This window comes from Drosophila takahashii, chromosome 3R (genome assembly GCF_030179915.1).
Source record: "Drosophila takahashii strain IR98-3 E-12201 chromosome 3R, DtakHiC1v2, whole genome shotgun sequence".
Lineage (NCBI taxonomy): Eukaryota > Metazoa > Arthropoda > Insecta > Diptera > Drosophilidae > Drosophila > Drosophila takahashii.
Genome location: NC_091681.1, coordinates 19,968,336 through 19,985,568, shown reverse-complemented (window position 1 = coordinate 19,985,568; position 17,233 = coordinate 19,968,336). Strand labels below are relative to the sequence as shown.

General features: G+C 40.4%; 3 protein-coding genes across 3 annotated transcripts; all 3 read left to right on the top strand.

Moving 5' to 3' along the window:
- The first annotated feature begins 6,498 nt into the window (after positions 1 to 6,498).
- Positions 6,499 to 7,394, top strand: LOC108064432 (putative cyclin-dependent serine/threonine-protein kinase DDB_G0272797/DDB_G0274007). Its single transcript, XM_017151939.2, has 3 exons — positions 6,499 to 6,584; positions 6,670 to 7,158; positions 7,235 to 7,394. Exons 1-3 carry the CDS (start codon positions 6,499 to 6,501, stop codon positions 7,392 to 7,394), a joined length of 735 nt encoding a protein of 244 aa, XP_017007428.2.
- A 1,167-nt stretch (positions 7,395 to 8,561) lies between these two features.
- On the top strand, positions 8,562 to 13,081 carry LOC108064395 (uncharacterized). Its single transcript, XM_017151901.3, has 2 exons — positions 8,562 to 8,750; positions 12,567 to 13,081. Exon 2 carries the CDS (start codon positions 12,578 to 12,580, stop codon positions 13,073 to 13,075), a length of 498 nt encoding a protein of 165 aa, XP_017007390.2. The 5' UTR covers positions 8,562 to 8,750; positions 12,567 to 12,577; the 3' UTR covers positions 13,076 to 13,081.
- Positions 13,082 to 16,136: 3,055 nt separating this feature from the next.
- Positions 16,137 to 17,126, top strand: LOC108064394 (uncharacterized). Its single transcript, XM_017151900.3, has 2 exons — positions 16,137 to 16,163; positions 16,397 to 17,126. Exons 1-2 carry the CDS (start codon positions 16,137 to 16,139, stop codon positions 16,901 to 16,903), a joined length of 534 nt encoding a protein of 177 aa, XP_017007389.2. The 3' UTR covers positions 16,904 to 17,126.
- Positions 17,127 to 17,233: the final 107 nt, after the last annotated feature.

The window sequence follows — 17,233 nt, the reverse complement described above, 5'->3', positions numbered from 1 at the left end:
TTAAGTCCAACTAATTAGCCTAAATTTGTTAGCAGGCTACGCAGCCACCACCTGATAAGTGGGTACGAAACGAAACTCAGCTGGGGCAAGGAAAGTTGATTGGGCTGTAATCTGGAAGTTTTAATTTAACATTCATTTAAGTATATCTGAGTAATCCAGATAGTACATAAAGAATTTATGTATTTAACATTAATATTCTGGATACGAAACTGTAAAAACAAATTCCAAATAGCACATTTTAGGAAGCCTTAAAAAACTGGAGTTTAAAAAACCCTTTATAATGACATCTAAAAGTAGGCAACGTTATTTTTTATTGATGCATACTTTTAGACATTATTTTTAAGCTTTCACAAAATATACAGGGCATGCTTCATTCGTTGCCATTTCTCCATTTCGAAAGCCGCTGCCATAAAGAGTTAACTGTGCTGCATTTACCGCTAAGCGGATGCACGACCACAAAACTTTTTAGGGGCAGCGGGTGGCATCTGCTGTTGCTAGTTGCTGGTGGGTGTTGCAAGTGTTGCAACAGCAGCTAGTTGCTGCTGATGTTGCTAGTTGTTAGTTGCTAGCGACTGTTTTTGTTGTTCCCGGGCACTTTATTAGCGCGCAGGGCTATTATTTGATGTTATTTATGAGTTGCAGACGTTAAGACGTGAATTGCCGCATGCAACACCCGCACATTCAGCTGCCAGCTGTTCACCTGCTTTTGGCCCCATTCGGTCTTCCATGTTATTTTCATTGCGCGGCACAAGTTTCGCCCGGCAATTAGAGGAAGGTGTTAAGGATGCTGAGGATGTTAGGGATGTTGAGGATGCCGCCTTCATTAGGGGGAGCTTGTTGCTACTTTTTCGACTGCCTGATGAGCTGCCATTAGGACGTTGAGCGAAATCTAAATGTGCATTAAGCTGCAAACAAAATGGGCAACTTAGTTTGAGTATTCCCTTGTCGGGTTTCTTTTGCTGCACAAAGAAAAAAATAGTAGCTTTATTCGCATTTGTACTAAAATATTTTAATTATACTTAAAGTAAAGTTTTTTTAAACTATAAATTATATTATTTACGGCGGAATTCGAACTAGGTGTCTAAAAGTATGCAACACTATATTTTTAACCCAAAAGTGATAAGAATTCATTCAAAAAGCCACATATCCTTTATCTACTGCATACTTTTGGACACATTTTTTGACATTTAAAAGAGATTTCAAAAATTAAATGAGGAACAATAAAACACGGCTTACTAATAATATTACACTGTTGCTGTTTTCTCTGTGTCTCTCTTATTCCACTGGATTCTTTTCATTTTCCCCTTGGGCTGGTCGGGGCCAAGTTTTTGCAGCCGGGCGCTCGTGCATGTCGCCGGCGATCCTCGCCAGCTTCCACTGCATCCAGCAGACGACAGCCAGCGTCCTTCATCCCGGCAGATTTCCTGAATCTGGACCTTCTCCTGCCGCAGGCATAAATCACGTGCGGCGCGCACAAGAAACTTTTGATTTGTGAAATCAAAAGCCATTTGCTGTGCTGCAATCAGCACAAACATTGTATGCAGCACTGGCGGTGGAAACTTTTGCTTTTTGGCACTCGTCAGATATGGATGCCATCACCAGGAGCCCGAGAACCGAAAAGTAGGAGCAGGAGCTGGAAAAGGAGCAGGAACAGCAGGAATCTTGGTCCTGCAAGTTTTTCTTGTTGCGAAAGTTTTTAATAGTTTGTTGGCGCTTTCGCTGATTTGCTGCAAAGCAAAGTTTCTTTTTTCCCGCAGCTCCTAGTTGGGTTGGTCCAAGGAGGCGGGGTCTTAAAGTATGCAATGCATTGCCCAGTTCCAAGGCATGCTAAATTTCAATGGACCTCCTAATGAAGACATGCTGCTCCTAATACGCAAGTAGCTGGCCTCAACGTCTCATGTTGGGCCTCCTTCTTTTTGTATGCATTTTATATACGTTTTCTGTAGGTTACAGGGGTATGCTAAATCCAAGCTGTGAAAAAGTTGACAGACATTGAAAGCGCTGAAAAACATACTAGCCATATTTTATTCATAAAATCAATTGTATAAAATCATATAAATACAAAAATAATTCATGGGATTGAGAGAGGATTTAAAGGACTTTTTCTGTAAATCAGAATGACACTTGAATGGAAAAAAATGAAAAAATAGTAAATTGATTTGTTAGCAATTTCCAAAGTGGGTAAACAAATGACACTTAGTCGAATGATGATTTATTTCAGTGGAAAATGTATATTTAAATGGTATTTTCAAGTCTAAAAATTCCATTCATAAGTGGTCATGTTTTTGTTGGCCCGCTTTTCTTTTATCTGCAAGTGGATGCGACGTGTCCGCAATAATTTGGCCGCACTGCTGTGGAAAAGTGGGTCTCGAAGCTGGGAGAAAAATAGAAAAAAGGCGAATATGTGTCAGGCGTGGCCAGAGAAAGAAATGCGGGGATTTGTCACATTTCGTAGGCTGCAGCAGGAGCTCTAAAGAGGCGACTGAAATAATCAACTAAGCCAAGTGCGGCAACTGCGACAAAGTGTGCAGCAGCAAATGAAGAAAGTTCGCGCTCCCTTTCTCCTTGGCTTTCTCCACTTTAGCCAGCTACATTGCGAAAAAGTCGTAGAAAAGTAGTTAAACTTCTGCTTTTTTCGCTGACATAATTCGCGAGAAGTGCGCCCGGCGCCAGTCCTGAATGATATATCCGAGTGGTAGTAATAAATTCCTCCCGTCATGCCACAAAGTATGCCAAAGTTGCTAAAGTCCCTTTTTAAATGTGAATGTGCTTTGAAGGCATTTCCATATGGCTGAGTGGAAATCAGATAGTTAGAAAAGAGTCAGAAAAGTGGAGTTGCAATAAGCGCATAATTTGTATGACAAGTTGCATGGCGGGTTGTGAGTGCACTTAAGGGGGCAAACTAGTTAAGCACAGATTGTATTAGATCTAAAGAGTTTTAATTAAAGATGAACAAAAAAATAACAAGCTTTAAGTTTACTTAAATTTAAAACAAACTCTTCATTTAAATATGTTTTCATACATTCATTTATTCATTTATAATGTCAAAAGAGAAATGTAAAAGAGAGGTCATACAGGTTTTAATTAATAAAAAATTATTCAATAAAAAATCTTAAGCTTTAAAAATGTATAAATTGTTACATTAATTGAAAATGTCAAAGGAGAAATTAATCAATTGAGGTCACATTTAAATTGTGAAAAAAAGGATATTTCAAATAATTCGTTTAGCCCAACTCAAAGGCTTTTCGTTAAAGTTCAAACTACAAAAGAAAAATTGTATAAATAAAATGTGAAAAAATATATTTAGCTGTAGCTCGAAGAGTTTTTTGATGACACTAAATTAACATAAATAATAAAACAAAAAAAAATGCACAAAATGCGTATGCATTTTTATCTTCTACAATTAATTTCACTTTTGTGGCTTGATTCTGACCTTCAGCCAACATTGAGGACTCGATTAAAGCCGCAAAATGGCCATTGCAGTCGGGACCACGCCCCTGTCCAGAGGGGGTCGGGTGTGGAGAGGGGCAAACAAATAGCAACAACGTCTGGTTATGGCCAAGTTCAAGCCAATGTCTGGCGGCGTCTGGGGCACGTGCTGCCCAGATTCATCTCCGTCAGCAGAAGCCTCAACATCAGATTCAGATTCGGCTCCATCTCCGCCATTTCTCTCCATTTAAATCGAGCCAAGGGGCAGGGGCGGGTCGGGATTCGGGAACTGAAAACCGGGAGGGGGTTGGAAAAAATTGTGAAAAATTTGTAACCGAGGCGTTTTGTTTGCTCTCGTTTGCTTTGGTCACGGATACCAGACTGCCAGTCAAGTCAAGTAAACATGATGTGCGGGGTCTAATTTTTTCCCCTTTTTATTTTTTACATTTTTACTTTTGCCAGCCAGTCAACCCAACCGGGGGTTCCCCTTTTGCTCGACGCTGTCTGTGAGCTATATGGTTGCACAATATTTTACATTTTCATGCATGACGCGTTTAATCACGTGATGCATATGATTTTTAGCCAGCCCAGGGGTTATGGGTTCTGGGGTCTGGAGTCCTGCGCTCTGGAGTTTGGGATTTGGGGGCTTTCCTCATATATTCATGCATACAATTCCATCAGCATGAATTATGTTTTGCATACTTTCAGGCTGAGTTTGAGGGAGCTTTGCTTGTTTTGCGTTTAGGTCTTTGGCGCTGTCTGGCGCATTCTTGCAGCCCTTGATGCCCTCGGCAGTCGCCTTTCATCTCTCCCTGAGAGATCCTACTCGACACGGGCTGCCTGCACTTTTTCTACATTTTTCGGGGGTGAGGGCCCACTCAAAAGTTGTGGATTAGAGCGTGTAATTTTACTAAAAAGCGCCAACGAGCCGCACTTCACACACACGGCAACAGTAGGGTTTACCAAAATAGTAACGACTTTTGTCGTGTTCAATAGGGGATATATAAATATATTTTTAACTTTTAAAGTAATGTAAATAATTTTAATATAGATTTTTCAAAGGGGACACAATTTAAAATGTGTCAATTTGTTTTTACCTCGTTTTTAATTTAAGTTTGCAATCAAAATAAAGTTTAAAAATCCGTTTAAATTATAAAATTTCATTAATCAGCTTACCTATTTTTTTTACCTTTGCTGTGAGTGTGCAAAGGGGGTTCCCCAGTGAGCGGTTGTTGCCATATTTTAAGTGTTTTCTGGTTTTTCGGCCACTGTGCACTGCGCTTTTAATTCCTCTCGCAGCGCTCGCCTGTAATTTATGTGCTTAACTTTCACACTCGGCTGGCTAAAACAGTCACCGAAAAATCGTCATAAAAATAGAAAATATATGTATATGAACACTCGCACTTGGCCATTTCACACTTTTGCGCCTTTGGCCGAAAAGCGGCGGAAAATGAAAGCGAAGCCGCAAGGACAACAACTAAAAGCGGTGGAGAACTGGAATATATATTCCAGTGAATATTTATGAGCAACAAAAGTAGCATTTGTGCTTTACATTCCGACTTTATTGTGGCCATTGTTTTTGTTGTTGTAGTGGTACTAGTTGTTGTTGTTCTTGCTTTTGTGAGCAACAGTCCCGTCCATCGTCAAAATTTCTGGCCGCCTTTTGTGGCAGATGTAATACAACTGAGAAAAAGTTAAGATACAATTTAACATTCGTTTTTCGAATTGAACAAAATAAATAAAAATAAAATCTTAGTATAAAAATATTGCTATTATATATAGTTAAGGAAATCAAGTATGTTTTAGGAGTCCGAATTAATTTAAAAACATTTTTTTGGTGGTAATGCATTGAAATATTTGGGGATATCAAGTTGTTAAACACTTTATTAAAATATTTAAAAAATTTAAATAATAGAATATAGCCTATATAGGCTATATGGATTTGAAATTATAATTAAATTATGTTTTTCACCGTGTGATGTCGGTACTGCTCTTGTTGCTGCTGTCGTCCTCATCGCTGTCAGCTTTTCCGACTCTGATGAGTTTATGCTTGGGGCCCATATTACTTTATTCCGGAGAGTGTGCCCTAGCTCCTGGCCACGCCCCCCGCCCCTGCGGTTTGGCCCCACCAACACACAGAGACACACACACACACACAGAGAGTCGGCCATTCATGACTGTCATGAGTTTTCCGCAATTGATGGTCTAATTATGCCGCCAACACTAAATTTCATGACTTTGCTGGTCGAGCCAACACGCAGACGAAGGCCACTGATGATGAGGGGGAGGGGTTCTCTGCTGAAGGGAGGGGGGATTGTAATTTAATGGAAAAACATTTTGCCACACATCCACAGGGAGCGGAAAATAGGAGCTGAAGCTAAGGGCCACTTTACAGTTTGACAGCCTCTGCCGGCCGGTTGACATTTTAGCTCGGATTTATAGCCAGCCCATTTTACTCGCATGTTAATGCAACAGTTTGAGATTCCTGCTTATATGGTTGCCAGTTTAAGAGCTCTTTTAAGGGGCATAACATCATTAACATAAGGTTAAACGAAGTTAAAAACTTATAATGTTTATATTATTACTATTTATATGATGCACACTTCTTTGTTGCTAATAAACTAATCCTGTATTTTATTGAGTTCCTAATTCGCTTATTAGTTATAAACAGCTTGAATTCATTAATCGATTAAACCGATTAATTAGTCATATTTTTTTCCTGCCAGCTTATTGAGATCCACTCACTCGAGAATCGCTGGCGGGCCTCTATTTGGATTTTGTAAAGCTAAAATGGTAATTATCATACCGAAACCAATGGGGCATATCAAAATGTTCACACTTCATAATATTTGCATATTAATGTGCATGTATAATTAGCACCAAAATAATTAATGCCCGAAAACAAGAAACCTAATCGAATGCCAAGGCAAAGGCAAAGGCATCTCATCTCCTAATGAGAATGAGAATCCATGGCTTGGGAGAATATTTGATGTGTGAAGTTAGTTAGTCGGAGCTTAGTTCTTGGCGAGAGTTTCGACGGGAAGGTCTGGCACTAATAAGCCTTTAAATATGTATCCAAATTGGCTCGTTCTGCTCCACTTGCCGCTGGTTTGTTTGGGAGTTGCCTCGCAAATGTTTGCACAGCCGCTGACAAAGTAGGTCGTGTGGATTGTGGGTGGCTGCCTCCGATGGGTTGGGTTGTTAGCGGGTCAATCTATTGAGCAAACTATTTGCTTACAGGAACCACAGCAGCGGCATCCTGAGCATCAAACGGGCGGAGGGACAGCAGATTGAGGAAGCCGCGCTGCCGCAGCATCTGCAACAAATCACGGGCAGCGAGGCGTTGGCGCCATTGTTGCTCGAGTTACTGGACCAAACTGTGCCAAATTGGCAGCAGCAGCAGAAGCAGCAATCCCACCAGCAACTCCAGCCAAAACAGCAGCAACAACAGGCCACAAATCAACCGCAACAACGGGGGCAACACTTTTTTGTTTATGAAAATGCCGCGGGTCAACCACCTCAAATATTGGCCGGGTTCAATGGCGTCAATGTGCAACCTGAACAACACCGCCATAGCCTCCAGCCAAAGCCAACGCCAAAGCCGAGCCCAAAGCCATTTCAGACTGAACAACAAAATGTAGGAGCTGGGCCAAAAATCGTTAAGGCGCCGCCAGCCGCAGCCGTTTGGGCGCCAGAGCTCAAGGGCCAACACCACCCCCTACCATCGGCGTAAGTAAACACTGAAAACTACCAACTACCAACTTATATAATCCATTATTTGCATTAAACAATGCATTTTAATTAGCCCATCCCCGGCAACTGCAGCGCCAGCAAGTTGCCAACTCTGCTGCAATCCATCGGAAGTTGCCACGCCCCCTACAACGCCCTGCCCGCCCCCTTTGGGGAGTGTCCACGAGACGATCCCGTTGCTCAGTGCCACGGCGCTCAAGGCGACAGCTGGTTAAGTTTTTAATTAAATCGCTGGCATAATTAATAAAGATGCGCATAGAGAGTCGGGCTGCAAAGTGTTGCATACTTTCGGGGCGGCCGATCGCATGTATTGGTGGCCTTGTTCATGTGTGTGTGTGTGTTTGTGTGTGTGCACTCAATTTCCATCTATATGACAGCGCGGCAGCTGTGCCAGATTATTTTTTGAAACGACTTAAAGGTTATCATAAAATGATTAACATTAAAATATATTCCTAAATAAAGTTTTTTGGGGCACATTTTAAGCTGAAACTCTTTTTAAACCTTTTGGAACAATATTAATATTAAAAAATCCTTAAGAAATGCATTTAGCCATAATTTAAAACTATTCTTATTTTAGGGATTCATAACATTTTTAGCTTTTTCAAAGAATTCGTCTGTCTAATCTGCTAGCCGATTTAGTTGTCACCCTCTGCAGACCAGAAATTTCCCGAACAATATGTGACTTATCTGTCATCGTGGTTTCCCCCAACTGTAGCCACCACCCAAGGACCTCACCCACCAGGATTCGTTGTGAGCTGTCACAGAACTCAGCATAAAAGTAAAACATGCAACTAAAAACAATTTCTAAAAATATATATGTACGAACATAAAACATGCAACACGAAAAAACCGCACAAAACACTTCATGTTGAGTGCGACTCGCAAATTGTGGGGCGTCTGTGTGAGTGAACTGCACCACACCAGCACCACCACCATCGCCGCAGAAAAGAAGCAAAATAATAAATAAAAATCCACAAAATGTATGTGTGCCGAAGCGTTGAGTCTGCGGCGGAGTGTTTTTCGCAAGTGTTCGAGCGGGAAAATGAAAGTGCTGAAGTGTCGCCCATTGTTTGTCCTGTCAACGAAGCAGCTGCCTGCATTTGCATTCGCATTGGCCGCAAGGAGTTGATGACCGGAATAGCCGTCGGATGAGGTCTATAATCTTTAGGGTTTTATAGCGTTTCGAACGAAATTCTAGATCTTAAAATAGAAGCGAAAACACAGGTGACAAGACTGGATAAATAATGATTTCAACCTTCTAGTAGAAAATAATATGTAGAATATTTATATGTTATTTAATATTCTTAAGTAATTAAGAAAATATTTCAAAATATTGTCCGAGAAATAATTAAAATGTTATTTTATTTTGTTCCACCCCAGCAATCTTTTCAGCTGAAGTCAAAAACCCATTTAATTTCAAAATTAGTATAAAAATGTGTACTTGATAATGTTAAAGAATATCTTCCAAATTAGAGTTTAGTACTTCGTTCGCTGTAGGTCTTGACAATCAAACTGAAATTGGATTGAGTGTGGATGTGGCTGTGGCTCCGACCCTTTGACGTCTTGCAGATGTGAGTAAAATGGCAAGAAGGTGGGGGTGGCTCCTTTGTTGTCATCGGCACTTCAGTACACATTTTATAGGGCTCCATTCGACGGCTCTAATTTCATGCACGCATAATCAGGGAGCGTGGCTAATTAAATTCTAAACATTCGCCAGCATCAGCGCACTAAAAAATGTTTTATATGACTAGAATCTAGAGCCCCGTTCTGGGTTTCCTCATCCCCTTTATACCCATACCCATCGCACACCATCCCATTCCAACCTCCATTCCAATCTCGAGCTGAAGCTTTGTAATTGCAGATCCCCGACTTCGTACACGCCCCTATGCAAATGGCACAAAGCTGCTGCTTCTGTTGTTGCCGCTAGTCCACTGAAAGAAAATATGTGGCAAAGTTTTTATGATACATTTTAAATTTTTAGTTATATTCAAAACAAAATCCTAAGCTATGTTATCTTAGGATCTTAAAATTTATGAAGTAGTAGATATTAATTGAAATAAGATAGGATGAATTTAAATGTTTTCTTTCATAACAAATAAGTACCTCAAATAGAAATTATTAGGAATTCCAGTTCAAAGTTTTTGAATGATTTTAAAAAAGTATTTGAGAAATTTGAGTCGATAATGATTTATTTTACATTTTAGAGAAAATTTATTTTAATTGGTAAATTTACTTTATTTCTTTAGTATTTAATTGTATTATTGATTGCTAAAATCGCCAGGGTGGTTTTAGGTGATGGAAATCATCGAAAAGATTTTGTTTTGTGTGTTTTAAAGGAAACTTGTTCCCCTTTATTTCGAGTGTAAATGTTGCTGCTACTGCTTCGTGTTGTTCTCTTTGTGCCCATCTGCAACCTCATCTCATCTCGCGTTGACGGCTTTTGAACTGCCTTCGTTTGTTGTCGTTGTCGTACTCTAAATTAACCGTTTCGTTACGTCAGCGCTGTCTTTTGTGCGTTGACAGAAGCGATTGTTGTTGCTGCCGAGTGAGTCCTGTAGCCCTGTAGTCCCGAGTTCTGGGGTCCCGAGTCCTGTTTAGTTGCAAGTTTGTATGAGGCAGCCGTGCGTGCCCGGTCGCCTGGCAATTGGAGCAATCAGCCAGCTCAACTCAGCCCGGTTCTGCAGCTTTTTGGCCCCGTTTGCAGCTCCAGCTCCAGACAGCCCATCCCAATCCCAAACCCGATCCCAATGCCCCAGCACCAGCACTCAGCACTCAGCCGCACTCAACTGACGGCGCAGTTCGGAGACAGTTGGCTTTGTCTTGTCAGCTGGGTCCTGGCACTGTCCTGATTGGCATTTACAATTAGCGAGTGGGTAAATAGAGAGAGATGCTGCGAGAATGCTCCAAGTCCTGGTGCCAAAATAAACGAAAGCTCGTTTCGGGGATCGTGGCTGCACCCTTTTGAATTACCCCTTTATTTTAGAAAAAGATTCTAAAGCCTGACAAAATAGAGCGAGAAAAACCTCTGAAATACTAAAAATATTCGAAAAAAATGTAAGTGGTAAATAATTGCACCTATATAATCAAGAATTAATTTTCCATAATTAGTAAGTAAGAGAAAATTAATACAAAGAACAAATTAATTAAAAACATTTTCTTGTTTCTGAAGATCTTCTGATAACTATAATTAAATCTCAGATTTTAGGGTAGCAAAACCTCCAACTAAAAGGCCTAAAAGTATGCAAGCTTTATTGCTCACCTACACATAGAGGCCAACGCGTTTGCGTGTTTGTGTGGCAATGGAATAATGTACTCTTAATTTGTTATGCGTGTGTGATTAATGATCCATGCATAACGATAACTTTGACTCATTACACCTGTTGATTTATCGCTGTCAACGGGTGGTCCACAATGTCACTTTGCCACCCAGCACACGTCACTTTGCCACCCACCTCCCTACACCACCCCAAAGGCACACGCCATTACAGGCACATGGAAATGAATTTTGAATTTTGATTCGGCCACTTTCGCTTAATCATTTCGCAATTAGCCGGCATTGTTAGGGCATTTGCATTGATTTATTGACGCTGTCGCGAAGACTGCGCTGTGTTCGATTTTCCCCATTGGTATTTTTAATTTTCCCATTTTCCATGTCAGTTAATTTTCCACTACAGTTCGTTCGCCAGCATGGAAAATGCACAATTAATTAAGCTTTACTGCTTTTTTTACTCTTTTTTTTGCCTTTGCCTCCATTGACATTTCCGCTTACTTTTCCCTTACTTTTTGTCAGCATTTATGGGTCTTTGGAAAGTGTGAAGATTCAGATTCATTGGTATCGATGGAGATGCAAGTAATTAATGGGCGTGGCAGCGGTTGCCCCCAACACTTGTGCCGCCTGCGCTAATGACCCATATTATGAGGTTATTACTGTAGTCTGCGTTTTCGCGATTGCCAGTGCATTTGTGATGACATTTCGAATGTGTTAAGTAATTGCAAAAGGCTTCGATGAGTCGTCGAAACCGAAGACTGCGGCCGGGGAAACACTCGTCTGCGGAGGCTGATGAACTGCAGTTAATTGAAGTCTATTTGGGTTGATGGATGGTCGGACTGGTCTGAATAAACCAAGACCGTTTGCCCGGGGGAGAGGGTCTTAATTAGGGTATTGGGTAGACAAAGGCCCGAATAAGCGGGTTGGCTGCAGTTGTGCAAGATCGGACGGAAAGATTGGTCTCAAGTCAGGTTGAAATCATCATGAGGGAGTGCTAAATCGAGACTTTAATTACATTTAAAATTTTTTTACGATTTTTATACACACTTAAAGTTATCTATCTCTTTGACATGTATTCACCCAGAAAAAAAAGACCGAAAAAATCTAAGACCGAATTTCTTACATTACTACCGTTTTGTTCTTTTATTTTTTTAAGACCATATTCTTATATTGATACCAAAGGGTATTGATTTAAGACCAGTAAATTTAGATTTAAGTTGAACTTATGCACGCGCGCGAAGCACGGTGCGATGGCCCAGTTGGTAAGGCGTCTGCCTCTGATGCCAGAGGACCCCGGTTCAAAAACCGGATAAGTCAAAGTAAGTAAAAAGTTTTTCAAATGTATTTCAATTAATATTTCCTTAATAACTTTAAGAACAAAAATGTATTTAAAAAGTTAAGTTGTTAATTTACTAATTAAAAAACAAAAAAAAAGTTGTGTTGTGAGCGGGAATTGAACCTCGTACCCCCAAACACAAAATAATACCAGAATCTAGCACCTTGGCCCCTGGGCTATGGCCTTATTATTTTCTTCCATGGAAGAATGCTTACAGGAGCATTCAAAGAAATTTATTTTTGTACTAAAAATAAATTTAAATTTAAGTACGTTTTGTTCTTAGAGTAAGAACAGCGGTCTTAAAAATCCGTTCTTAAAATAATACCATAAATTCTTATAATGATACCAAACGGTATAAAGCTATTTTTGAGACTCAAGCAGACACGTTTTCAGACACAATCAGAACAATTTTTTCCCTGAGTGTTTAAATAATGATTTATACTCTTGTGAAAAAAGTCCAGATACTTATTTACGTAAAATAAATTCGAAACAATTATCCTGTTTCAAATCATATGCTGCGTATGATAAAGTGTACAATTTATATAAAATTAAATTAATTACCATGCTTTTTATATTTTTTTTGTTGCAAAGAGTGTTTTAATATACTACGTTTATATACATATATAAAACATTTTTTTGCAATAAACCTACATAAATGCATACCTACATGAATTTTAAAAAGCCCGGAAGGATCTAATAAAATTATGTTATGTAAAATTCTTATGATATTAAATAAGGTAGTATATATGATATAATGCAATAATTAATTTATTTTACCCCCAGATTAAATTGAAATGCCCTCGGTTGAGGTGAGCGTGCGCCAGGGAGCCGCCTTTCTGGCCCTGTACGTGCTGCTCCTGGCCGCTCTGGTCCGTCCGCAGATGAACTTTAGTATTTTCGTGGACTCGTTCTTCCTGCGGGTCAAGTACTCGGCGGTGATGGTGCTGAGCTACCGCTTCGACACCTACATGGCCTTGGCCGCCGCCCCACTCAGTGCCGTCACCGTTTTCGCCCTCTCCAAGTGGAATGAGCGGTGCGAGAATCCCTCCTCCCACAAGCTGATCATCACTGGCGTGGCCTGCTTCTATGTCCTGGTGCTGTTGGCCAATGTCCTAGCCAACGGAATGGTCATGCAGCAGGCGCTCATCCGATTCGACCAGTGTCCCTATAGGGCGTGGTACATGTATGGCCAAATGGCGATGTCCTTCATCAAGTCAGCGATTGCGGACGTTCAGGAACTAGTCACAAGACAGCACCACCGACGACCCAGGCTGATATATCGTATGCATTAGGAGAAAAGCATCTCATTTAATATTACATATTGTTTAAACAATAAATTATTGTTTTTAGAAAAATCATAAACATATATCTATTTGAAATCCAGAAGCTATTTAATTGTTTGTAATATAATTAGGTTTCTGTAAACGATACAATGCTATATTACTATAATTTTCCCAATCAATTAATTCATTTGTGCCTGGCTGTAATATTCAGTTACCTTGCTTGAATTTGGCATTCCAAGGCATCATAATTTCATCAGGGTAAGTGCAAGTAAATTATTGTGAGAGGTGATTATTTATCGGCAACTGTGACTTTATCTGGACACAAACAGGAAAACAATGAACCCAAAGTTCAAGTCTGCCTGAGGTTTCCATCCGACCAGCGACCAGCTGCCGGTGATTCGATTGTGGGTGGTGCAGGCCGGGTGGTTTACGGTGGATTGAGCCGGGTTTGTGTTGGCTCGATGGCAAATGATGTGCACAGTTTGTTGCGGTCAAGTTGCATATTAGATTTAATGCGATTTGCATTCGCCGCTGCCTGCATCGATAATAATGCGCTGCCCCAGGCGACACTTGGCTGTTTGGTTTGGTTTGGTTTCCAGTTGGGATTCAGATTGGGATTGAGTTTGGGTTTGCGTTGGGGTTTAAGGAGTCTGAGGCGGGTAACGTTTGTCTAGGAAACCGCAGAGGCGGCGGAGTATCCTACGATTTTGGGGAGGGCACAGGGGCAGGGCGTGTCTGGCGAGTAAGTAATTTTGTGGTTGTATTCCGGGGCACGTTGCTTTGAGGCTTCCAACTCGATCGGCGTTGTGGCGTGGGCTTTTGGCAAATAGTTAAGCGCAAACACAGGCCAACATCCCTCTACCCCCGAAAAGGTCACCCTCTCAAATGGCCCACGGGTGGAATCCGGCCTCGGATAATTGAAATTTTATGCCTGGCTTAAGCAAAAGTATACAATTCAGACTCTGACGTAAATTCCCAACAGAATGTTTTACATATTGTAATCCCGAAACAAAAAATACATTGTTTTCTCCGCTGCCCGAAAACATGTCTTTGATCTCCAAAACATGTGCACAAAATGACAAAACAAAAAATAAAAAAAAAAAAATTAAAAACAGGCCAATTTACACACAAAAGGGAAAACGAAAAGCCAGCAAAAAACTTTGTGCATATATGCATATGGATATGCAAAATACAAATCGCCAGCAAATTAAACGAAACGAAATGTAAGTGCTTAAAACAGAGCTAAATGAGTTCTGGCTTTGCCAAAAGGCATTAAATATTTCCCCAAAAAAATGCGAGAAATGCTGGATGCTAAATGCTGAAACCCGCCAACGGGTTTCCCCGAGACACTAAAACTTATTTATGCCTTCGTTTTGATCGAGGGGGTGGCCTGCTGTCTCTCTCTGACAACCCTCTTCCCTCTCTTTCTGCACTCACGAGCATGTGCGCTTGACATTCCAGCCAAATATAAAACATTGGAACATGCTAATTTATTTTTGAACTGCGGGAAAAAACATCGATGTTGTTAGCAGCCAAAGCAACTTCCCACCGAAAGTTGTAAATAAAGTGTGGTTAAACCCAAAAGGCCGTTCCGGCTAAGCCCAGAAAATATGTAGAACGATTTGTCTTTGATTTCAGATAGCAAGTCATCATTTATGCCGGACTTTGATTTATTTTTGGGGCCGCAGATTTCCCCAGTAGTCACAAGACATCATTTCTATATGGCTTTCAAATAAACAAATATAAAAGGGAACTCCGATATACTTCATAAATATTTTAAAATATTTTTCTTTAATAAAATTAATACTTTTATTATATGGAAAAAAATTAACATTAATTTGATATATTAGCCTAAAAGGTCATCATTTTGTAAAGTATTTATTTATTTATTTACTGCATTAGTACTTACAAATTTGTCAAGTTATAAAGTTAAGTGGTTGTCAAACGTTAATTAATCTGATCATATAATTCCATTCATTTTTCGAATTGCATGTCTAAGTACTAGGTATCAAAAAATCGAGCTTTATTTAAAATTGCAAGTCTTGCTTAGATTTTCCTAGCTCTTATCTTAAGTGATCGTAAAAAGCCGCAAATTAAAAGAGCGCACTTTGAAGTGTGTTCTAATTTCTTTTTATTTTTTTTGCGAACTCAACAGAGCTACCTGTTTGGATTAAGATATAATCTCGCAGCTGAGGTTCGGCTGCCAAAAGGCACTGCCTGGGATTTTCCCGATGGGTCGGGGAGAGATGTTATTGAACCGCCGTAGGATTATCAGTACTTAAAGTGACAGGAGGTTGACAAAAATTGAAATGTCAGATCAATGCGAGGCAATAAAAAGCAGTGATTGATGTGCCAATTTGTAATCTGTTAATTAACATATCCCCCGCCCGCCGCCTTAATTACCTTTGCCCGCCCAAACACCCAATTTCAGTGGTACAAAGCGAGTGCAATTAATATTTTTATTACGTTTAATTCGGATTAATTGCCGCGCACATTCCATGAATCATCCCATCAAATGTGTGTCAACGCGAGCGCCTCATAGTCGAGCATCGCGGCCAGATTTGCATTTCTTTTGTTTTCCCAGTCCCTGACGCCACAAACCCGATTTCTGGATCTCCGGCTTCCCTCAGGTGTTCCTGACCTGTGCTCCTCGGCTCAACGTGTGTCACTCACTCCGCGAACCTCAGAATCTCTGAGTTTCAGCCTTCGCTTCAGCTTCAGCATCACCATCGCCATCAGATTCAGATTCATCTCGGCTCGGTTGGAAATCAAAGTCTGGAAACCGGATTTGCATGCCAATAAAGCCGAGGCTGGCAAACAAAACAAATCAAACGAAATGAAATTCTTTCGGCTTTCGCCTGGCTTTTGCTTTAAATACAAAATCGCACGGCTCAGAACATTAGACTGGTTTAAGAGCTCGAATTAAGCGCATTGACGGGGAATAAAGTCAGACGTCAGCTTAAAACACATAAAGATCCTCCAGCAAGTGTGAACAACCAACAAAGTGCTAAAATTAAATTCAAGTTAATTATATAAAATCATTTTTGGTGTTAATACTCGTATATTACCAATGGCTTGCAAATATAACACACAAATGGTAAGCATCTGCAGTGAATTGTGTGATCTAAAGTGTCTTTATTAACAATAAGTACAAATTAATTTTGTGATAGCCCATTTGCAAATAAAATAAATTTAAATTTATCATATTGTTACAAAACGTAAATATTTTAAATTTTTTCAAGTTCATGTACATAAAATTAAAGTACTTAAAAATATTTTCAAAAATAATTATTCTTATCCTTATTTAATTATTTTTTACCTCTCGTAAAGATTTTGCTCAGCTGTAGTTTGGCTGCGCTTTTGAGCTTCTCGGAAGCCCTGCCCCGATACAGTCGCCCCAGGGATTTGGGGACCGCCGCCAGCTCCCCCAACTTCGCCTATGCGCCTAGTCCCCAGGAACCCATGACACTCACCGGAAACTACAACCTCATTATGCCCGACTACTATGACCACCATCCAGCTGAGTCCATGCAGCTGCAGAACTTTGCCAACTTCTACGATGCCCAGATGAGTCCCGATTCCGATCTGGGAATGGAGGAGTCCCAGTTCCTGACCCACACTCCGGTGAGAGCTCCTCAGCCTCTGACTGCCCAGGAGAAACGTGCTCGCCAGCAGGTTCCTCACGTGGACATCAACCGCGAGAAGAAGGCTCTCCTAAAACTGAAGAAGGGCAACACCCAGCCCAAGGGAGCCGATCACCAGGAATGGGACCAGTTCGACTACGATCTGTACAGCCTCAATCCCGGCAACAACAAGAAGTATAACTACGATGTCTAGACGGATCCCGGGTATTCCTCTCTAGATCGACTGTATATGTTTATGTTTTTGTTTTCTGTTGGTTTAAGCTCACAAATAAATTATTTATTTATTGTTAACTGCAATCGTATTTTCGTCATTTTGATTGGAATGCCGTTTAAGCCACTTTTTTATTTGAAGCCATATAATTGGTCAAGAACCATTAACATTCACTTTATGACCGAAAGCAGGCCAATTCGGGCGAGTGAAAACAGTGATGATACTTTTCTGCGCATTTTTAGCTACTTTTAAATTGTAATGGGGATAAATAAAATATTCTCGTTTAAATTATAAATTGTATGAGAATAAAAA